The 24,319-nt window shown below is 43.3% G+C and overlaps 1 protein-coding gene across 1 annotated transcript in view; it reads right to left on the bottom strand.

Annotated features, from left to right (window-relative positions):
- Nucleotides 1-19,469, bottom strand: part of St8sia6 (ST8 alpha-N-acetyl-neuraminide alpha-2,8-sialyltransferase 6) — a 156,579-nt gene extending 137,110 nt beyond the window's left edge. The window contains exons 1-4 of the mRNA XM_045134763.1: nucleotides 19,433-19,469; nucleotides 18,329-18,550; nucleotides 17,277-18,282; nucleotides 17,059-17,157 (exon numbers count right to left, since the gene is read on the bottom strand). Of these exons, the coding sequence (XP_044990698.1) occupies nucleotides 17,059-17,157; nucleotides 17,277-18,282; nucleotides 18,329-18,550; nucleotides 19,433-19,469 (1,364 nt within the window). The remainder of the gene's footprint in view (nucleotides 1-17,058; nucleotides 17,158-17,276; nucleotides 18,283-18,328; nucleotides 18,551-19,432) is intronic.
- Between the last annotated feature and the right edge of the window lie 4,850 nt (nucleotides 19,470-24,319).

The following is a 24,319-nucleotide window of genomic DNA, read 5'->3' as shown; positions in this document are numbered from 1 at the left end:
GGGGATTGTAGTAGGATTCAGAGACAATGCCCATGGCTTTTTAGAATAATAAGATGTAAGAAAGCACTCTGAAAGGGGTATTGATTTTTAGTCACTCTTATAATAATTCCTCCAATATAAAACTTTGCCTCTAGGTTTTCGTGCTCCCTGTGGAATCATAAGGAAGATACAAAGCTACTGGGCACTGGCTACTCTCTCTGTGTATTCAGAACTTCTTTTGGGCCATCATTCTTCTCCCCAGTATTTCCCCACTTACAGGAGTAAGAGCCCTTTCTGTGACCCTTTCAAAGGACTACTGTTATGATCAACACCACCAGAGCCTAAGTTAGGGAAGGAACTTCTCCATGTTATGGTGGGGTTAGAAAATGTCATTGTAGAGGACGTGAAGCAGTGTCTCATTGAGCTAGGGAAGGAACTTTTCCATGTCGTAATGGGATTATCAAACGTCATAATAGAGGATATAAAGTTGTGTCTCATTGAAGGTTTGATTTGCATTACCTTACTGACTAATGATATAGCTTCAGCATCAGAGCAGACCGTATAAAAGCAAGTCTACCCTTCATACTTTTTCTTTTATATGAACTCACTTGCCTTTCCACTCTCCACCATGGGATAATGCAGCAGGAAGACTCCTGTCTTGTGCCCTTGGACTTCCCAGCCACCAGTGTAGTCAAGTGCTGTTTCTTTATAGATGACCATGTTTGTGATATTCTACTATAAAGTCTACAAAGATAAGAATTATCTTTTTGCATGTGGTGATTCAATGTGCTACAATTATCTGTGTAAAAGACTATATTTACTACACCATCTGGAAAAGAACCTCTAAGTATGATAATTACTTTAACTAATTTCCTTTGAAAGACTGTCACAATCAATAAAGTCACATTTATTAAAAAAGTGAATTATAAGTTTCCACATTTGTAATTATCTCCAAATGGCAAATGATTTTGTTTTCATAGTAAAGATCATATAAAACAATCTTTTACATATGATACAATGCTTTATTCTCATCAATAAACATTTTTAAGAAAAATCAAGAAATATATAATGTTCAAAATGTTGTAAACTCAAGATTTTTCAGGTTGCAACTTTTTCTAAGAAAATAGCCAAGGGCTGCCATGTAGACGTATGTAGGTAGTATTACACTATAAAATAACACATTTTATATGGACATCTCCTGCTTCTGTATGTAGATAGTATTACACTATAAAATAATACATTTTATATGGACATCTCTTACTTCAGAATGTGCTGTTTGTTTAGCAGACTCTTCCAGTAACTGACATAAATCAGTAAAACTATTGTTTTTTGCTTTAGAAATTTATTTATTTTTTATCATTATCTAAAAAGAAATGGAAACACCGACTGCAGATCATTTATATATAAACGCAGTGTCAACTAATCTGACATACATTTGCAGTCTAGCAGTTCATGGGTAACACCAAGAGATTCCATCTCAAAGATGATGAAACACAGATATCTTGAAGATATCCTCTGGTCTCTTTACATGCCCTGTGGCACTTGACACAAAATAAATAAATAAATAAAATAAGGCCAGGCGTGGTGGCACAAGCCTTTAATCCCAGCACTTGGGAGGCAGAGGTAAGAGAATCACCGTGAGTTCAAGACCAGCCTGAGATTACGTAGTGAAATCCAGGTCGGCCTGAGCTAGAGTGAGACCCCACCTCAAAAAACCATAAATAAATAAATAAATAAAATTAAAAATAAATAAAAATAAATTTTAGAAAGGGATTCTTAAATAGAAATATGAGTTTTCATGACTGGTGATTCAAATTCTATGTTAATATAAAGTTTTTCCCCATAACAAATGATTATGAGTTTTCAAACTTCCAGGTTTATTTCATCATTTTCCAATTATAAAATTTTATTTAATATACTCATATGTAAACTATAAACTCAGGTCATATTGTTACTCACAAATTGCCATGTAAATCTTACTGTATTTTGTATCTGGCATTGCAAAATAATGAAATGTACATCCAAAACTCTAATACCAGCATCGAGACAGGCAAGAGGACTCAGGGCCTGACATGTTGGAGCTCTACATCACATAGTGGGGATCAGTGACAGAGGAGGAGGTGGACAAGACAAAGGCGGCTCAGAAGTATACTCTGCTACACAGACTGCATTCCTCAGACAGGCCCTTTAGTATCCCCAAGTGAACAAGAGTGCTCAAGAAATTCTTAAGTCAAAAACACAACAGCATGCCCATAGGACTGGGAAGACAGCCCAGTTGGTAAGGTGCGTGCCTCACAAGCATGGAACCTGAGTTTGATTCACAATATGCAAACAAGTGCTGGGCAGGGTGGAGCATCCCTGCAACAGCAGCACCAGGAGCTCCTAGAGCCTGCTGTCAGCCAGGCTAGCCGCTTCCTGAGCCTCAGGCCAGTGAGAGACGCTGCCTCACAGAGCTGAGAAAACAAAACTGGACAGTAAGTGCAGATTGCTAAAGACAACTTCAGTTGCAGAATATTCAGAGAACAAGCTGTAACTGAGATGGAAAATAGCTCCCTGATGTCTAGTTTTCATGGTGCCTGAAGTTATTATGCAGGCTGCTGAGAGAGAAAGGTCACCAACAGTTTTACTCAGCTATTGACCCTGTATACTCTCTATCCTGCCAGGGGAAAATGCCCCTTGTTCAATAATGGCATGACAGTTATGGGGGGTAACCAACTACTTTCTGATTGGATTTGAGGTCTGCTCCACATGAAGGAACTGCCTAGTTCCATAAACCTGGTCAAAAGCCCCATGGCTAGGGAGATCACAGACCATAGATGAAGGAGGGGCTCACAAGATACTGTTTTCTCCCAAACAACTACTGATGATTAACAGTTGCTAGGGGAGTAAGAGTCATATTATTCAGTAAATAAACCCTCATGCATACTCATGTAAACAATTCTAATTTAACTCAGTAGGGTCATGTAAAGACATAAAAGTAAAAGGGGATTAATTAAGAAGGGATTTAGTAGAAATGGGGTGACAATAGATGGTAATAGAGTTGTATATGATCAAAAACATTATATACACACATGAAATTATTAAAATTAAGAGGTGGGTCGTGCACTCAAAGATAGTCCCCAAGGTTGTCCTCTGACCTCTACACATGTGTGCACAAGCAACCATGCACACACATATGAACCTGCACATATACAAGCAAGCATACACATGTGCTCATGCACACAAAAAATATGCCCATAAACTTCATGTAAAGGGGGAAAGAGTATGCTTAGAAATTGAAACATATTGTATATGAGTTTTCTCTTGGAATAAAAATGTATAAATGATATTATCAAACACACAGTTTAAGAAGATACAATTCAAACATCAAATTTGGTTATTACTTACTATATTCCATGAAGTATGGAAAACTGAGATATAATCTAAAAAGGAAGACATAGAATGTGGAAACGTCTTCCAAAGATAGCACGGAGAGGCATCACTTGCATCTGACTAAAGTTGTACAAGCACTAAGAGGCTTAAGTCATTTGCAGAATTAATGATGTTTATCTAACCTCAATTTCTTGGAATGTTACACTTTAAAAATTATGTGTTAAATGGTTTCAGTGTAATTTACAATAGCTAACAATAACAAGATAACAAAATTATTTTATAATCACTACAGAAGAATAATAAAATACAATTATATTTAGAAATAATATGGCCATGGATAAGAATGTTCTCAAGAATTACTGATTGTCTAGCATATATACAAATCATTCACTGTGCTTACTGAAAAAATTTAAAATTTTGTTTAATGTTTTATTTATTTGAGATAAATAAATAGGCAGATAGAGAAAAAGAAAGAATTGGTGTGCCAGAGCCTCCAACCACTGCAAATGAACCCCAGATACATGCTCCACCTTGTGCATCTGGCTTATGTGGGTACTGGAGCATTGAACTTGGGTTTTTCAACTTTGCTGGCAAGCACCTCTTCAGCCTGAAAAAAAAAAAAAAAAAAAAATCTACAAGTAGCCAGACATGACTTGGGAGGCAGAGGTAGGAAGATCGCTGTGAGTCTGAGGCCACACTGAGACTACAAAGTGAACTCCAGGTCAGCCTAGACTAGAATGAGACCTACTTCAAAACAACAACAAAAAAAAAAATTCCAAGTACAGAAAAAACAAACTTAATTGTCCTAGACAATCTAACTTCCAAAGTGTGTACCAATAAATATAATTCATCAATAGTTTGAATCTAGAATTGTGCCCCAAAGGTTCCTGTATTTAGAGCTTGGTTGTCAGCTCATGGACTTTTGCTATATAACTGGATCAGAAGGGTGGTAATGTCACCAACAGATTAATCCACTAATGAGTTCATAGTGGAATGGATTATTAGGAGGACGTGGGCCAAGTTGGAGGAAGTAGGTCAGTGGAGAGCAGACCACTGAACAGTGTGCATTTTCCCATGTCCTTCCTCTGCATCTCTGCTTCCTGGTCTCCATGAGGGGAGCAGCCGTGCTCTGCTACAGCCTCTGCACCATGATGTGCCACCGCGCCTCAGGCCTTATGGAAAACCGCCACGCCAGCCATGGACTGGAGCGCCTGAAACCATGAACCCAGATGTTTCTCCTCCAGTAACTGTTCTTATCGCCCACTTTGGCAGCAGTGGAAGGCTAATAGACTATCTCAAAGACAAAAGAAGCCACAAAACAAAATGGGAACATTCCTCCAGTTTATCCTCAAGTCCTCACAAAGGTGCAAGGCTTCTCCTGCTGCCACTAAATAAGGTGTTAGAACCCTTGAAACCCTTAAGCTACACCACAGCTAAAGACTAATAACACTGAGAAGAATGGCTGCACCTAGCAAAAGGGGAGATATATTTCCTTCCTCTCTTCTCTTCATATCTGCTCCCTGTCCAAAACCTCTTGTGTCATTATTTCTGCTGCTAGTCACTAATCTCCCCACAGGTTTGCACTTTTCTCTGACCTTCCTTTTACCAAGATCTCCTTGATCCCTCACAGGCAAGGTGGTTTTCCTTTCAAATCCAACCTAATGCTTATTGGCTCAAGAAAATATCTGTTCAGAGGACACAGCCACAGAATACAAGGCCACCTGTATGAATAACAGATGTAACCACCTTTGCTCTGACTTGCAGGAGAACAGTACCGTCTGCTGAACGTTGTCTGTGAGTCACAGAAAGAAGCACCCCGGTGTCTATTCAGAGGCATGCAGTCAAGCAAGAAGAGTAGCCCTCCGCATCTGTGGTTCCAGGTCTGTGCCTTCAACCAGCCACAGACAGAAAACACTGGGACGGGGAGAGAGCTCAGTGATAAGGTACTTGCTTCACAGTTTCAGGGTCTGAATTTGACACCAGAAAGCCCACATAAAAGTGCCAAGCATGGTGGTGCATACCTAGAATTTCAGTGCTGAGGAGGCAGAGACAGGCTCACTGTCCTGCCAGTGTTGCCTAATGGGTAATCTCCCGGCCAATGACAGACCTTGTCTCAAAAGTTGATGGCATTCCTCAGGATTACACCTGAGCATTCACATGCATGTGCACCTCCACATGTGTGCACACACAAATACATGCATGAACAACACACACAGAAAATATTTAGGGGAAATCACATCTGTACAGAGCATGCACAGATTGTTTCTGCTTATTGTAACTCCCTAAGCAATGCAATGGAACTTACTTATGGGTTACAAACCCTGAAGATCATTTACAGCACAAGAAAGATAGAGCCTATGTTATGTGCAGATACTATACTTTTGTATAAGGAGTTGAACCTCTGTGGATTTTAATATTTACAATGTTAAATACTCTGAGAACTCATACCCCTTGAACCACAAGGGATACTTTTTCAAGGGCATCCATGGACCTCAACCCTATTCACACACACCCACACACGCACACCTTACAAAGGAAAAAAAGTAACAGGACACATCTTCCTGCATTCAAGTTCCCCTTGCTTCTATGTCCATAGTCAATGTATCCAGAAGCCACCCAGGAGTGGCTGCAGCCTGGCCTCTGAAGGCACGTGTCTGGGTCAGCTGCTCAGGACAGATGCAGATGTGGCCAGAAACTATTCAGAGCCGGACAGAGAGTGAAGGCAAGGGAAGCCTCAGTAGGACCTCCATGCACGCCCGAGGATGAGCGAGAAGAGAAATGCATCTAATCCTTAGGGTCGAAGGCTGCAATTAAGATACAGAACTATGAGGAAAAAAAAGGAGGAATTCATCACTTGAAGCCTCACTTCAAAGTATTTTGGAAGACTCAAAGCAAGGTTAAAACATTTTGAATTTTAAGAATCAGAGCACATTAGTATCATTACTCCTAAAAGCAGAGACAAAATCCAGTAGCCTTCATCTATCTGAGGGTTTGGGTGGGTGATGTGTACTTACAGAATCCTGCCTCCAAATTCTAGTTCATATTCACCTTGCATTTTCTGCATCCTACAGTTATGATCCCAGTTTGAATATATACAACAAAGAAAAAGCCAAATAAAACATTGGAACTTTCAGCATATGACTAGAGAGAGTAGACTGCGCCTGACTATTTACACTTTTATCAAGATACACAAGTCCACACAAAATGGCAAGCTCGTGTTTGGGTGGTGACAGACCAGCTGCTTCAGAAATTCATCTCAGAAAAGAAATCCTATTCACATGGATGGAGGTGGGGACACAGCGGGTAATTACCAGCTGTGGCTGTAAACGTCATCTGGGAAACTGATAGATCCAAGGAGAAACACTACAGGCCCTGCGGTTCTCCGCCCATGCTCTGCCTTTACCTACTTGATCACTGAGAGCCTCCCAGACTGGAAAGTCAGGGCACTCCTCCCGTGCGAGAGGGACTAGGGTCCTGCAGTAAGAAGGGCTCTCTGGGTGCTCCTATACCAAGGGCTTGTTCAATGCTCTCTTTCTATACCTCTCAAGAACATGCCTAAATTATAATCTCATGTTCTGCTCTATTATATGTTGATCAACTGTATTTGTTATAATATTAGTATACTGTATAGCAACAGTAAAGCAATGGAAGGGGTTGGCAAAGGAAATCAGTCAGTTTTCTCACCCTAGCATGTAAAGGTGCCAGCATATAGCCAGAGAGCACGGTGGGTTCAATGCTCTCGGAATTTTAAGTGACCTGTGTTATACACCATTTCTGACAGCTGCAGAAATCTGAGCTTACCCAGGAACATGCACATGTGTCAGGCGTGGGGGACACGCAAGAGCAAGAGGCAGTTTTGAAATTGAGAATCTAAAAATCCTGTATTATGAAACTTTGTGCTATGTATATTCTATTGCATTTTTTATTATTGTTTTTTAAACTCCACACTGTTGCTGGAGTGCTCTGTGGCTCACTTGGTATTTTAAACTCCAGGACATTGCTGGGATGCTGTATGGCTCTATTCTGCATTTTAAGCTCCAGACCATTGCTGGGGTGCTCTATGGCTCAGTCCAGCATTTTGTATACACTCTGCGAAGGGGAGTCTTTCAGCCTTCTGGTTCAGGGCAAGAAGTGCAATTGTCTCTGGGCCTATCCAGGAACACACCACCAGGGAATTTTATATACCCTTTGAGGTATATAAATTAAAAACAAACAATAAAATCATAAAAATGTAAGATGATGCTCTTAAAATTCAGAGAAAGCTTTATATTTGATAAATAGTCACTGTAAGAAACAGAAGAACTCCTTAGAACTTCTCTATAAATACAGGAAAGCATGAAACAAAGTCATATTTAACAAATGACTCAGATGCTTCTGAGACACAAAGTGCCATGATAACTCATGGCCTGAAGGAAAAACATCATAAAGAATAAACATGTGGAGGTGGAGAAATGGCTTAGCAGTTAAGGCACTTGCCTAAAAAGCCAAAAGACCTAGGTTCAATTCCCCAGGACCCACGTAAGCCAGAGGCACAAGATGGCACATGCGTCTGGAGTTTATCTGTGGTGGCTGAAGGCCCTGGTATGCCCATTCTCTAGCTATCTCTCTGTATCATAAATAACTAATAATAAAATTTTAAAGAATAAAAATGTAATATGATGGAGAATGGAATGTCAAAGGGGAAAGTGTGTGTGGGGGGGGTATTACCATGGGATTTTTTTTATAATCATGGAAAATGTTAATAAAAATTAAATTTAAAAAAAAAGAATAAAAATGTAATCCATTTACTGGTTTAGAGAGGGAAAAACTAAGATGTGATACTATAAAAATAATCCAGTACATATTCGAGAAGTGTCCCAAGGGACAGAGACAGAGGCAAAAGTCCAAAACAACTGAAATCTGAAAAAGAAAAAGTAAAGCGGTCTACTGGGAAGGGACAGTGGACAAGAGAAGAATGATAGGAACAGGAGATAGAAAACAATGATCCACTTCACCAAGTACAAAAGGAATCTATAGAACACATGAAATAAACACAATCACAGGCTTTTCTCTGTATTTAAATAAACTACACCAATATTTTAATTGACAAAATTTGTCAAGAGACCACTATGAAGGCATATTACTATGAGGGTGATTTTGTTTTGTTTTGTTTTGTTTTGTTTTGTTTTGTTTGAGAGAGGGTCTTATGTAGCCCAGACTAGGCTCAAACTTGCTATGTAGCCGAGGATGACCATGACCTTCAGATCCTCCTCCTTCTACCTCCCAAGTGCTACAATTATGTGTGTGCCCAGCTTTTGAATTTTTATTATAAAATAAAGAGTTGGAGAGATGGATCAGTAGTTAAAGGTGTTTGTATGCAAAGCTGCTGGCCTGTGCTCAATTCCCCTTTATCCATGTAAAACCAGCTGCACAAAGTGGCACATGCATCTAGAATTCATTTGCAGCTGCAAGAGCCCATGGCATGTCTATACACAAACACACACATGTGTATGTACACTCACATATACATGAACATGTGCACACACATGCTCACATATTGCTAAGATGAGTGTAAATTGGAACAACTATCATGAAAAAATGCTAGACAAGTCTTAGCAATATCTTAAAATATCATGTGTTCTGTAATGCCACTCCTCTCCTTCTAGGAATTTATTCAGATACTCCAGAGTCTAAATATACTTAGAGCATAAATCAAAATCAATGATGATAAGTAATCCAGTGTACTTTAAAAGAAAGGAATAAATAAATTAAGATGCATCTATATGTCTTACTATCATGCCTTTAAAACTATGCTACAGACAAAAAGTAATGACAAGGCAAAACAGTTCAGATGTTGTTTAAGAGAATGGTAATCTGCTTCAAAATCATTACATATATGCTTGTAAAAAAACTGAAAGAGAAACAAAATATGAATGCTATTGTTTGGAGTTTTTAAATGTCAGGAAATTGTCCCTGTCCTTGTGTTCATCTAGAAACATAATAAGACCTCTGTACTAATACTCCTATTACAATGTGAATTGGAACGTAACACAATTGATTTCTGAACCCCAGCTCACCCCAATTCTCAAACTATGCAGACCCAAGTACCTCTGAATAAAGAAACGATCACAGGGAAGGGAAAGGTCATTAAAGTGAATAGCAGGCAAACTTATCTGGCAAAACTGACAAGCAGAGTCCTACACTCTGGACAGCTCTTCGTTCAGTCATCCCAGCTGGGCCAAGACAGGCACCAACTTACCAGACATTTGAAGAATAGCTAGCACTGGCCCAAAGTCCAGCCAGCCACAGTCTCCCAACTCATTAGCCCTGGATGGGTGACAGTCACTCACCAGTACTAAGCCACATGTCACCACCTGAGTAGTTCCCGAGAACTCCAAATAAGCTCTTCTGTGGCTCATGCCCACTGTTTTATTAGCCTCACAATATATGACCTGGAAACTTAGTAATGACATTATAGCAGTATTTTACTAGATTTCTTTCATAATCAAATATTGTATTTTATTTAAGAAACTTTTATACGTAAGACAAAACCCCAACAACTTGGAACCTGGAGCTCACCAGGTAGGCTAGATGACGTAGCTAGGAAGCCCCAGACAGAAGATGCTCCTGTCTCTACCTTCCCAGTGCTAGGATCACAGCCACCATGCTTGGCTTTTATGTGGGTGCTAGGGACCCAAACTCAACTCTTCATGCTTTGTATGGTAAGCCCTTTACCAACTAAGCTGTCTCCCCAGGCCAGGCTGTACGTTTTGTTCTAGCTGTCTACTATTGGGGTGCCTAGGCAACAAGTGGAAAAGGGGTATCACTTTTGAGATTAGAGGCATTAATGTATACCATGATCCTGAACTCCAGCTCTTACCTCAACATCTTCTAAGCCTCTCTATCCATACATGTAGATGCTGGTGTAAAGTGAGAAGAGGAGGTGAAAGCAAGCTAATAGAACAAGCATATACTTTGAGATCAGAGAGTTAATATGAGCAGAAAGAGTTGCTTACACTGTCCCATCTAAAACACACACACACAATTTTACCCACCCCTAAGAAACCCCTGATGGAAGGGAGCTGAAGGGCAGGGTGCTGGCTCCGTGTAGCCTGTACTGGACTCTTGTTTTATGACACCGAGCAGTTACTTTTCTTGAGTTCTGGCCTGGAGGTTTGGTCTTGGGTTCAGTTCCTCTTTATGTTGTGGTTCAGAAATAAAAGATAAATTACACGCCCAACTTCCTCCTGGTTTACAAGGAGCGCTTCCTAATATGACATTTATGATGCAGGTGGGTTAAAACCTGTTTAGTTACTATGCTTCAGTATGGAAAGAAATCAACATGTGGTAGTGCACATTTTATTTTTTCATGAAAAAAAACCCTTATTTTAGGAAGTTTCATACATAAACAGAAACTTGTGAGAATGTAAAAGAATTCACAAATCACCCCCCCCATACACACTGAATTTCCTCAATCAAATCTTTCACTGTATTTGTTCTCCTCACTTTGTGACTTGCAAAAGAGGAGGTGCAAGCTTATTCTTAATCCTAATTCTATGGGGACAGAGTCCAAAGGAGGACTTGGAAAATACCCAAGCAAGAAGGATTGGAAACTGGAAAAAAGATCTATTTTTATAGGCAGTTTCCAATTGCTAAACATTGTGCTAACCATTTTACATTTTATTTAATTTTGTTTTATTTTTAGCATATGAACATATAAACGGGTTTCATTATGGCATTTCTTCATATAATTTTTATTTCCCCTTCCTTAATTGTAACTCCTCCCATAGGTTCTCTTCCACTTTCAGGTCACATGCGACTTTTGTCTTTCTCCCTTTCTCCATACCTCTTCCCCTCTCATTGTCTCCTACACAGTTTCATAGCTTATACCCTTTCTCACTTCCCTTTAATAATTATACGCATGCAAATATTCAAAGTTGGCTTCACAGAAAAACAGATCCTTAGACCAGTGGAGTAGAATAGAGCACCCAGAAATAAGCCCACACATTTATGGTCAACTAGCTTTCAACAAAGGCATCAAAAATATAAACACTGACAAAAAGACAACCTATTCAACAAATAGTGCTGGATATTCACCTGCAGAAAAATGGATTTATATACATTTCTCTCTCCCTGCACAAAGATCAATTCAAAATGGATGAAGGACCTTAATGTAAAACCAGTAATGCTGAACCTGCTGGGGGAAAGCATAGCAAATCTACTGGAAGTGGTAAATATAGGAAAGAACTTTGTAAAACAGACTACAATCACATAGGAAAGAGTCCTAAAATTCAACAAATGGGATGGCATGAAATTAAAGAGTTTCTTTGGGGGCTGGAGAGGTGTCTTAGTGGTTAAGCACTTGCCTGTGAAGTCTAAGGACCCTGGTTCAAGGCTCGATTCCTCAGGTCCCACGTTAGCCAGATGCACAAGGGAGCACATGCATCTGGAGTTCATTTGCAGTGGCTCAAGGCCCTGGCATGCCCATTCTCTCTCTATCAGCCACTTTCTGTCTCTGTCTGTTGCTCTCAAATAAATAAATAAAAACAAAAATAAATTTGAAAAAATCTCAAAGAGTTTCTCTGAGCTGGAGAAATGGCTTAGCACTTAAGGCACTTGCCTGTGAAGTCCAAGAACTCATGCCTGAATCTCCAGGTCCCACATAAGCCAGATGCACAGTGACACAAGTGTGCAATGTTGCTCATATACAAAAGGGGTGCATGTGTCTGGAGTTTATTTGTAGTGACTGAAGGTCCTGGCACACCCATCCATTCATTTTCTCCCTCCCTCTCTCCCTCATCCCTCCCTCCCTCCCCCCTTCCCCCCCTCATAAATAAATAAGAGATTCTTTGCTGGGCATGGTGGAGCATGCATTTAATCCCAGCACCCAGGAAGCTGAGGTAGGAGGATCTCTGTGAGTTTAAGGTCAGCCTGGGCTATAGCAAGACCCTACCTCAAAAAGGGGGGGGGCTGGAGAGATGTCTCAGAAGTTAAGGTGCTTACCTGCAAAGCCTAACAATCCAGGTTGATTCTCCAGTATCTATGTAAAACCAGATGCATAAAGTGGTGCATGCATCTGGAGTTCATTTGTAGCCACTGGAGGCCCTGGCACAACCATTCTCTCTCTCTCCTTCTGTCTCTGTCTGTTTCTCTCTACTTGCAAATAAATAAATATTTTTAAAGTTTAGTCACAGTAAAAGAGAAGAAGGAGAAAGCTAGGTTTTTTCAGGCAGTTTCAGTTAGAATCTGAGGCCCAAAGAAAACGGATGCCACCTCGTCCTGGCATGAATGGAACTCCTGGCAGGAATGGAACTCAAGTCTGATCAGGATTCATTCACAACAGCTACAGCACCTGCTGCTGCCCACAGTCTAGCATTCCGCCTAGGTGGACTGCCCTCTGGGGTCATCCTTCAAATCTACAAACCAATCAGGTCTTTCCCTTGCATACCTGAAGCTGATGAGAGAATCCATTTTCAATTGACTAGAAAGGCCTGTCCATGCTGTTTCCTGTTCAGGTTCCCTCTCTCTCTTTCCTCCTCCTTTCCTCCCTCCCTCCCTCTCTCTGTCTGTCTTCCTCTGTCTGTCTGTCTCTCTTCCTCTCCCTCCCTCCCGCTTCTTTCCCCCTCCCTCCCTCCCTCTCTTTCCATTCCCTCTCCCCATTCCCTCAGCTTGGATACACAGGAGTCTGGCTTCCCCTCTCCCAACACACACACATCCAGCCTAGCTGGGGACAGGCAGGGAGAGCAGAATACTGCTTCTTAGTCTCAGTGGTTTTTCTGCTTGCCTCTGCTTTATAGTTTGGGATAACTTTTCACTTTAATTACATGTGTGATTTTCCTCTGGTTTCTGCATCTACCACATGCATGTTTCCTTTACACTCTAGATCTACCACATGGGTGCTTAGTCTAACTCTAGGTCTACTACCTGTGCCATTTCTTGGGGTAACCTTTAATGTAACTGTCTTTAGTACTCATTTCTCCTCTAAATTTCTTGGTCTCTGCTTTGATATTTTCACTCTCTTACTCTTTCTTAAGCCACCACCATTTGCTCTCTTAATTTTCTTCCATGTGGAAACTCAGGGCAGATGCTATGCATGTTCCTTCTAAATCTCCCTACATAAGCACCTTGATTCTACGTTCCACACTGGGGTAGTTTGAATGGATGTCCCCAGTAGATTCAGGACTTTTATAAAGCTAATAACTTAGATTTCCAGCTGCCTGGCTAGAGGAGGCATCACTGTAGGTGGAATGTGAGGGTCCCGCCCTAAGGTATGTTTGTGGGCAGATCTGAATCCCAGCCCAAGCTATGCAGAGTGCTTGAGCTTGGCCTGGGGTTCTTGGACTGTGCCTGCTTGTGGTGCTGGTGGTGGGGTTTCTCTCTGTGTGGGCCTGTGAGAGGGGGCAGCTTCTTCCACATTATGGAACCTCCCCTGGATCTGTAAGCTTCAACAAATCATATTCCTCCCATAAACTGTACCTGGTTTGGAAGTTCATCACAACAACATGAAGCTGTCTATGACACATGTATTTATGGCTCTGCCCCAGCCATTTCTCTCAAATGAATCTCACAGTCTGTGCTATGTTTTCCACAGGAGTGCATGTTTCCTACTTCCCACATCCTTATGACTCTGCATTAGCCTTCTTCCTAATCCCATTTTCCCTTACATAAACCCCACAATTTGTGATTTCTCCCTAAATATATTTAATAACGCACAATTTATCCTCTTGAGTATGTCTTTCTTTATCAGTTCCTTCTTAAAGAGAGCACAGGACCCAAAACTTGGGTTCATAAACTTGGGGAACCCCTCCTAAACTTCCAAACTGTGCATCAATAACAAAGAAAACTATCAGCAAACCAAATAGAAACCCTGCATAATGGGAGAAAATATTTTCTAGCTGTACATCAGACAGGGTTGACATCAATATATAAAGAACTGTAAAAACTAAAGATGGCTTAGCAGTTAAGCGCTTCCCTGTGAAGCCTGAGGACCCCAGTTCAAGGCTCTATTCCCCAGGACCCACGTTAGCCAGATGCACAAGGGGGCGCACGTATCTAGAGTTCCTTTGCAGTGGCTGGAGGCCCTGGTGTGCCCATTTTCCCTCCCTCCCTCTCCCTCTTTCTCTCTCTCTCTGCCTCTTTCTCTCTCTGTCACTCTCAAATAAATAAATAAAAATAAACAAAAAAATAAAAAAAACAAAACACACACAAAAAATAGCTGCAATCAAAAAAAAAATGAACTAAAGAGACAGTTCTCAAGAGAAGAACACAAATGGCCAACAGATTAAACCCTGTTAGCCATTAGGGAAACGTAAATTAAAAACACTTTGAGATTCTATCTCACCCCAGCCAGAATGTCTATGATCAAGGAAACAAATGATAACAAATGCTGTGAAAGGGGGACCCTTAATCAATGTTGGTAGGAATGTCAACTGGTGTGGCCACTTTGGAAATTTCTCAAAAAATGTGGAGGTTTTTTTTCAAAAGCTAAAAACTGCATGTACCATATGACCTAGCTATGTCATTCCGGGGCATATGTCCAGACACTTGATATTCTACCAGGGAGATACGTGAATATCCACGCCCAATGCTGCTCTTCACAATCGCCAGGAAATGGAAGCAAGCAGCGTAGATGTTCATCACCTGATGACTGGATAATGAAAAGGTGGTATACATAAGCAATGGAATTTTATTCAGCTGTAAAAAACTGCGTTTATGAAATTTTGAAGAAAGTCGATGGAGCAGAAAAAAGTGCAGTAACACAGGCCCAAGACAACATTGGGCAATTTACTTCATCTCTCTGTTTCAGTTTCCTAACCTATAAAATGAGGATGAGAGTTTCTCTTAGCATGTTGAAGAATTAAACGAGTTAATAAGTATAAAATGTTTATACCAGGGCCTGCCCCATAAGAAGAGTTCATTTAATATTGACTACTATTATTAGTATTAACATCATTGATGAGGGAGAGCAGAGCAGGGACAGGGAAAAAATGAAGAAATTGCAGTATCTTTATATAACTAAGGGACGTAAACTTTGCTCTACAGCTACCTAAATAACAAAAATCATGAACAAGATAAAAGGTCCAGAAATAAAGAGGCGTGTACAAATATAGTCTGATTGAGAAACTTACTGAGATGGACCACGTGCAATAACAAATACGAATTACCTATCTTAGTTCAAGAAGTATGCAAAGTAGCTACGAAATATGATGAAAGAAATAAAAATACATCAGAGCGGTCTCTGGTATCTCTAATGAATACAAGCTTTCAAATCCCTCCAAGGGGGCAAGCCCACGATGATGGCTAGGGGCAATGGAATGCCCCCAGTGCCTGGAGAAAGCTAGACCACCTATGTATACAAAGCTGTACTCCCAGGAGGCCTCGGCGCTCCTGACAGGAGGGCGTTGTAGCAGGCTGTGGTTGTTACTCTACCGAGTTTCTTCCAGGTACTTCCAGACCTTTCTGAGCGCCAGGCCCAGAGCCTCACCACAAGGTCTGTCATGCAATCAGAAGAGAAGGGGGGCCCAAGAGGCAAGGATATGCACGAAACACCCCAGAAAGGAGTCACAAGAGGCAACAAGAGAAAAAGGGATAGTCTACAAGACTGCTGAAGCCCCAAGCTGTGTGTTCCGCTTGTGAAAATATAAATTGATTCAATCCTTCAAGGAAGCAATTGGAAGTGCGATTTAAAATGTTAAAAGCACATACACGTTGACTTAATCCAACTTATATCAGTGTTCTTGGAGAAGTAATTTGAAATGTAGATAAAGACTTGCATAAAAGGATGGATTAAATAGAATATGTCACAGCAAATAAAACAAAATAAAAATAGGAAACCATTTAAATGTATAAAAGTGAAAATATTTTAAATAGATTACAGAACACAATTCACCATGATATTCATTTGGTGAATAATTAAGAGAAATGTTTTGGAGAAAAATTAAAAACCTGTCTTAAGTTTATGGCCTTTTTTGGTGGGGGGGGGAGATGGAGTACAGACTTTATAGTATAATCTCATTTTTTGAAGTATAGGAGATAGAGATTACAGGGAAAATAGGACTGAGTAAACAACATTTTCTTTTACATATTACCCCGATTATCTGACTTGCTGTATTAAATTGTATCATTTCTATAATCAGAAAAAATGTATAACAAAAAATTACTGAAAATGGATGCACATTCATATGATAAAGAAAAACTTTAAGTCTTCCCCCACCAAGGACAAATGCATTCACAGAATTTTATTCCTCTGAACGCGCCTCTCAACACTGGTTCATTTATGGTAAAGTTCAGCAAGGGTGTCCCTCAACAAAGGCCGCGGGGTTTCTCTGGAGGTTGTCCACACACCATTCTCCAGAGAAGTCAACACCTCTCTCTTAAGTGGGGTGACTCAATGTCGCCTAGGGTTAGAAGAATACTCAGATGGGAGTTGGCTTTAAAAGGTTGAAGGCGCTTGAAGAGTTGAAGTGGGGACAGACTGATGGACACACACACATCTTTTCATATAGACAGTGGGGGACACACAGATACACACCCTCCTAGACAGACAGTGGGACGGACGACACACACACACACACACACACACACGTCATCCCAGATAGACAGGGACACACAGACATACACACACACCCTCCTAGACTGACAATCGGACACACATACCCGTCAACCCAAGCGAGTCCCCCCCCCGCGGCCTCGTCCCCAAACCACCCGCACCCCTAGGCGCCAGGGTACCTGTTCCTGGTGACCGGTGCCAGGGTCGCGGGGCTCCTGAGCGTCCTCGGAGCTGCGGAGGAGCCGCGGACGTCCTCCCCGCCTTCCTCCGCCAAGAGTCTGTGTGTCCAGCAAGAAAACTGTCCTTACCCCTGGTCGAGAGCCGCGGGCCGGGCACAGTGCTCCAAGCCTGGCCGGGGCAACCGCGCGCACCCCCACTCCCGGGACGAACCCCCAACCTCGCACTTGTTAAAGCCTTGGCCCGGGAGGGAGGGAAAGCACTGAGCGCAGTGGGGAGCCGGGATACGCGGAGAGGGACCCCGACGGCAGGTCCTGCCCGTCCACTGCCCCCGCCCCGCCCCCGCCCAACAGGGACTTTCTGGGGAGCCCTGCTGACCCCGACGGGTTCCTCTCCATCTCGTGCGTCGACACCGAGCCAAGTGTCGCGGCCGCGCGAACCCCTCTGACCGCCGCCCCCACCCGCCGCGAGCGCTCGGGGGACGGGACCCTCGAGGGCCAGGGGAGCTCGGGGGGGGGCGGGGGTGCTCAGGGGCCCGAGGGTGCTCGGGGGGGCCGGGGAGCGGGGCGGGGGCGCGCGGGGGCCCGGGGAGCTCGGGGGGCCGAAGAGGGAGGCGGGGGCGTTCGGGGGGCCGGGCACTGGGAGGGCCGGGGAGGGGGGCGGGGCGCTCGGGGGACCGGGCACTCGGAGGGCCGGGGAGGGGGGCGGGGGTGCTCGGGGGACCCGGAGCGCTCGGGGGTCCCGGGGGTGCTCAGGGACCCGGGGGTGCTCGGGGGGCCGGGGAGGGCGGCGGGTTACCTGGCTCGCGCGGGCGCGGCGGGCGGGCAGCGGAGCAGGCGCAGCAGCAGCAGCGGCAGCAGCAGCAGCAGGCTGGCGGGCAGGGCGAGCAGCGCGCCCCCGGGCCGCATCCGGAGCCACGGGCGCCACCGCCGCCGCCGCCGCCCGGGGGAAGCGCAGCCCGAGCGGCCGCGACTCGCCGCTCCCGCCGCCGCCGCCGCCACGGCCGCCACCGCGCACAGCCCCGCGTCCCCGGGCGCCCGCCCGAACCTCAGCCCGCCACGGCGTCGGCGTCGGCCCGAGACGGAGACGGCGCTCCCGGCCCGCGGGCGGCTGCCCGGGCCCGAGCGGAGCCGGGAAGCTGGGCGGCCGGAGGACGACGATCCGCCGCCCTCGCCGCCGGTCCTCCGCGAGCTCCGGCCGCCGCCGCCGCCGCCGCGCGGGGTCACCTGAAGGTTGGGGCGCGAGCTCCCCTCCAGCTGATTGGGCTCCAACTTTCGCTCGCCCGGAGCCGCGCAGCCCGCTCGGTCACACCCCGCTCTGCAGCGGGCGGGGCGCGGGGCGCGGGGCGCGGGGCGCGCGGCGGCTGGGAGAGGAGAGCGAGCGCTGGAAAGTTCGCAAACTGTGGAGTCGCTCTGCCCGATGCTCCCACGCTCCCGCTGCCCGCGACTCGGCGACGGTTCGGTAGACTGAGGCGCGACTCAGAGGCCGCCGCCGCTGGGATCAGAACATCCGCAGGGCCACCACCTCCCTTTGGCCAAATCCACACCGCCTGCCTTTCCGTTACCGCGGACTGTGTGCGCCGAGTGACCCGGGACTGCTTGTGCGTTCACGGGCAGGGCTGAGCAATGCTGGCAGAGCCTGCAGCTCTTAAAGTATTTCCGATACTACTTCCCAGAAAACTTTGCCTACTACCATTTTTTTAAAAAGCCTGTTAAACCTAAGGCAATCTCTTGACTTTGAATTTCTTCCTAGCTCTGACGCTAATTTAGAAATACATTTCATAGTCTGGAGACATGCTCAGTGGTTAAGGCACTTGCCTGCAAAGCCTAACGACCCTGGTTCTTTTCCCCAGTATCCACCTAAAGGCAGATGCACAAGGTGACCCATGCATCTGGAGTTCCTTTGCAGTGGCTAATGGCCCCGGCACACTCATTCTATCTCTATCTGCACACTTCTCTCCCTCTCCCTCTCTCTCTCTCTTAAATAAATAAAATATAGAAATATTTTCAGCCAATAACAGGCAATCAGATTTCAGCCAAGTCATTACGACCAAATGGAACAGCTACCTAAGATGTAGCCAATCAGGCGATTCCCTTGTGAAGGTCGCCCTCGCTGCTGGATTCACAGATCCTTCTTTGTTCAAACAAACCATTTGTCTGAAGTTGTTTCTTTTATCAGTGCTACGGACTGATATAAAGTTCCTGTGCTCAAACCCTAATCCCCAAATGATGGGGCATGATTAGATCGTGAGGGTAGATAGATCTGTCAAGGTGGGATTTTTTTAAGAAACAAGAAGGCGTTTACTTCTCCCCTGCAGCAAAGACCAGCCAGCTTCCCACAAAGATGTACCTTCACCAGAGCTTGCCTATGCTGCACCCTGGTCTTGAACTGTGGTCTCGGCCATCCAGGCCATGGCGTTCTTGTTACAGCAGCTGGAACTGAGGAAGACACTGGTTTAGGCCACGTTGGTTCGTATCTCATTTATTGGCTATTACTTCTTCTACTGCAGGACAGTGAGTCAACAACAAGGCAATATAGTCTGGATTTACACTTAGTTATTTAGAAATAGACCTAAGCTACCCAACACGCACGTGACCCATGATCTGCCCAATCCCTCAAGTTTGGACATTTCCTAGGTTTTAGCCCAGACTCTAGATCGCTGAAGTGCACCAAAAAAGCACAAATCTCGTAGTGTCTGTTACATGACACTCATTGGAATAATCTTTCCTCTTTTGAACAGATGAGGTTATCCTAAAAGCATCCTTTATGTGTCACCATCTTGGAAGTACTTACTTTGGTTAAAACTTGAATAATTAAGCTTTTTAAAAAGCCTTAGTGAGTTAACTTTAATACGATACTTTTCCATGTAACAAAAATTGTACATTGAATATAGATATATCTATTCATATTCATGTGTTCACATTCTGATGTTCCCTATAAACTCATGTGACTTAAATGCTTGGTGGGGAGATAGTTTGGTAGTTAAAAGTGCTTGCTTGGATGTTTGGTCCCCAACTGGTTGCAATTTGGGAAGGGGAGCCTTGTTGGAGAGGGTGTGCTGCTGGGGCAGGCTTTCAAGTGTTCTAGCCCAGCCTCTTCCGCCTTGCCAGAGCTCAGCTCACTCTCTTGCTACTTCCTACCAGCTGCTATGGCAAGAAGTAATTCCAGCCTCTGCTCTGCCATCTTTTCCCTGCCCTGTCAAAACTTCCCCTCAAAACTGTAAGTTAAAATAAACCCTTTCCTCCCATTGGCTACTGTTGGTTTAATGGTTTGTTCCAGCAACAAGAAGATAAATACAATATATACATATGGCATTAACCAGAACAGATTGATGTGAGAGCCCACTAAAGGAAGAAGTAAGCTAGACAGTAAAATGAAGTTGTTGCCAATGACTTTGTCCCAAGAAACATGAAAACTTATGTCAACAAGTGAAATACAAGACTGTTTATTCCTGTTCTGCTAATTTTACATGTACTCTAAAATATCTGATGGAAACCAAGCTAGAACCCTGCATGGAGTAGTTGATCAGTAAACATTTGAGCAATGAATAAAAGACACTTTGAAACTAATGTTATTCTTAAGGAGGAAAAAAGAGCAAGAAGTCAGAAATAGATATGACTAAGATATTATTTTCTTCTCTTGCTTATCCCTGTTAAAATAAATACTAAACAAAAAAAAGAGAAAAGCTCCTACTTTCACATGACATTGACATTTTAGAGATCTAGTCACTTATGTGAAGATAATATGAAGCTACATTCTCATAGTACCAGGTTCTACATAGTTGAAAGTCTATACCCTCTGTCAAACAGATAAGCTAGACACAGTTACCCTTGAAAACAGAGGCACTGTGTCGATATGGAAAATATTCTGGCTCTTATTTCAGTGCAGAAGGTTTGAACAGACAACTCATGCTAACAATGATTTGCAGAAGTAGAGGGCATTATGACATCAGTCAGGAAGCTGCAATTTCACCTAATTTACTGAAGTTTAATATTTCAGCGCAGCAGGGCTCAAGGCAACAGCAAGAGTCAGCCTTGTACTGGGTTCCCTAAACACCCTTACTACAAATGAAGTTACTTTTTTTCAAGCCAATGGTTATCATCAGGGGACTCACAAAAGCTCATTTTAATTGGAAAACCAAGTGAAATTTGCAATGGGAATTCAGAGCCCAGTGTTAAAATTTGAGAGTATGGAAGTATACCATAAGTTTTATAATTTAAGACTTGGGTTGGCAAGATGAGTTATCTTGCTTATCCTTGAGATACAGAGAACCTGGTGAAGGCACTAGGGCAATGGATGACCCAGTGGGTAAAGTGCTTGCCTAAGTACCAGAGTTGAGATCCCCCACACCCATGTAAACATCAGGCGAGCATGGCAGCCCACATGCAATCCTGGTGTTTGGGAGGCAGAGACATGGAATCCCCAGGACAAGCTGGCTAGCCAAACTAACTGAATCAGTGAACTGGGAGTTCAAGTGAGAGAACTTGTGTATCAGTTACCTTCTCGTTGCTGGGACAAAACACCCAAACAGAAAGAGGTTATGGAAAAACGGTTTATTTCAAATTCTAGTTTTGGGGGGAAGTTTCATGATGGCAGGGAAAGCATGTCAAGAGAAAACAGCCAGTCACATCTTTCCATCAGCAGGTAGGTAAGAAGGAGAGAGAGTGAACTTATTAGCACTGGCAAGCAGGGCCAGACTATAAAATCTCAAGGCCTGCCCCCTACCCATGACATACTTCCTGTAGCAGAGCTCTGCCTCCCAAAGTCCCCACCAGCTGGAGACTAAGTCTGAGGCTTAATCACAAACACTTGAGGCTATAAGAGACATTCTACACTCAAACCACTACTCTGTGCCTCAGTAAATAAAATGGAGAGTGTGGGAGGAAGACACCCAACATCATTTCTGGCCTCCACATTCACGTGCTCACATGTGTACAGGCATCTGCACACTCATGTGCCCATACACATATGAACACATGTATGCACACACACACACAGACAATGCATACACATACACACAAACATATCAGTGAGAACATGAGGTCTTAAATGCTATCAGCCATAGAACCAATGCCTGGAAAACTGCATATGATGACCTCACATCTGCAGATCCAACCAGCAGCCGCAAAGATCTGTGTCATATATGAGACAGCTGGCTGGAGGAGAAAGTGTTTGGTGAAGGGCAGGGAGAGACATAAATGTATGGAGAACCCGTAATAAAACCAATTATTGTTTTCACCAGCCTAAAACATTGATGAACAGCATTTTTAAATTAAAAAAAAAAAACTGAGATACTTCAAAGACCAGGAATCCAGACAGGTGTAGGCTAGCACATAAGCAGGCAGGACTCAGCAAGTCTGCCCACTGTTTGCCTCTCATGTAGTCTTTATGTTTCTTTGTTCATTTCACCAGGAATGCTCCTGCTTCAATAAAATGACTTTTTCTAAAGCGATTGGGAAGTTATGATACCCTAGAGAGATGTAAGATTTCATACAATGATAACCAAGGGTGTCCACAACAGCAACAAAAAGATGACCCCAGGAAGCCTAGATGTAACTTTTCCATAGGAACAAATTTTAGGATTCATGAAGATAAATAGCGAGTGTCAAGTATCCAACTAATATATATGTGTGTGTGTGTATGTGTGTATATGTGTGTGTGTGTGTGTGCGTGTGTTATTTGTGTACAAACTGTAGACAAATGATAAAAAGACACAGGAAGATGATAAGTGATAAGTACATAGAGACATACAAAGATATATTAATTTATCTCTATCTGCATATGTCTCTACCTATTGGATCTATCTAGACAGATACACATAGGATTCTTACAAGGAATATATGACTGAGAATCAACAATATAAAGAAAGGAGAAATGCTATGAGAAACACAAAATTAATGTATGGAGGAATCTTTATCCTCACTTGGGTGACATTTAGAGAAAAGAAAATATCTGATGTCTCCAGAATGCTCAGTTTATGTAATATTAAAGATTTGTGAGAAATGCAGAACAAAACCACATTCATCACATTATAACTATCCCTTTTAGAGAAAACTCATAAGAATAGCATAACCAAGGCTGCATATTTTCAATAAATTGTAGGATATAAATAAAAGCAGCAGTAATGTGAAGAAGTCAGAGGTCTTGGGTCAGGGATATCTCTTCAAAAATGTCTTATCTCACTGGAGAGAGTAGGATTAAGTCTAACCTAAGTCCTCTACATCTTCCCTCCCTCCCTCTCCCTCTCCCTCTTTCTCTCTCCTCTCTAACTCCTATATATTAGTTACCTTTTCCTCATTTTCTTAGGGGACACTGACATGTAACTCCCAGTACCAGCATGGGGCTATCACCCACAATGAGCTTTTGATCAGAGAGACCTACAAGGTTTTCTAAAAGAATGACAGATTTCTGTCCGAGTACTTTATGACCCACCAAAGGTTAGTGGTAAGACCCTATTGCTGAAGACACCATATGCAGCTGACACAAAAAATGGAACAGCATGGCTAGAAGCCAGGAGAGAATCAGTCCCCAGACAGTCAGCGTGTCTAGTGCCAGAAGGTGCTACATGGGAAACTGGGGGAAATGACCAATATCTGTCCAAACAACTCATGGTCCAACCTACTTAGCAGCAAATAACCTGGTGTGATGCCCACACAAGTGCAATAGTGGCACACAACCAACTGCTCTTGATTCGACTAGCTGATCCCCTCAGTGGTACAAGTCCCATAGCTGAAGCTGGGAAACAAGTCAGAACCTTATCCAAACATAAACCCACTCTCCAGTATCAAGCTGCCATCAATCATGGGCTACAAGAGGGCCTATACCTATTAAACTCTCTATTAAAAAAAAGTAAGGACTATCTCATTTTTCCTGGTGCTAACTTACTCTCTGTTGGAGATTCTGCTTCCCTTTTACAGATAGATGCAGATCCTAAGGAGAGAGCCACCCCATCATACCTCAAAAGGGCCCTGGCTGAAACTAACAAAAATTGGCAAAGCAAGCAAGGGTGCTGTTTTCCTGATGAACCAGATACCAGCACAAGGGGGAAGGAGACCAACACAGAGGAAAATCAATGCCTACCAAATCAGAGAGCCAGAGTCCCAGAGACCCCCAACACCTCGTCACTGAAGCAGACCAAAAATGAACCCAACATGGCTCAGGGAAATTTTGTGGAAGAGGGGGTGGAAAGAATGTCAGAGCTACATGTTGGGTCATGATATGCAGAGACATTTATTGTACCAATAACTGTGGGCTAACTCCACA

The sequence above is a fragment of the Jaculus jaculus genome, chromosome 15, assembly GCF_020740685.1.
Source record: "Jaculus jaculus isolate mJacJac1 chromosome 15, mJacJac1.mat.Y.cur, whole genome shotgun sequence".
NCBI classification, from domain to species: domain Eukaryota; kingdom Metazoa; phylum Chordata; class Mammalia; order Rodentia; family Dipodidae; genus Jaculus; species Jaculus jaculus.
The sequence above is the reverse complement of the archived record's forward strand: the minus strand, read 5'-3'. Positions and strand labels throughout refer to the sequence as shown.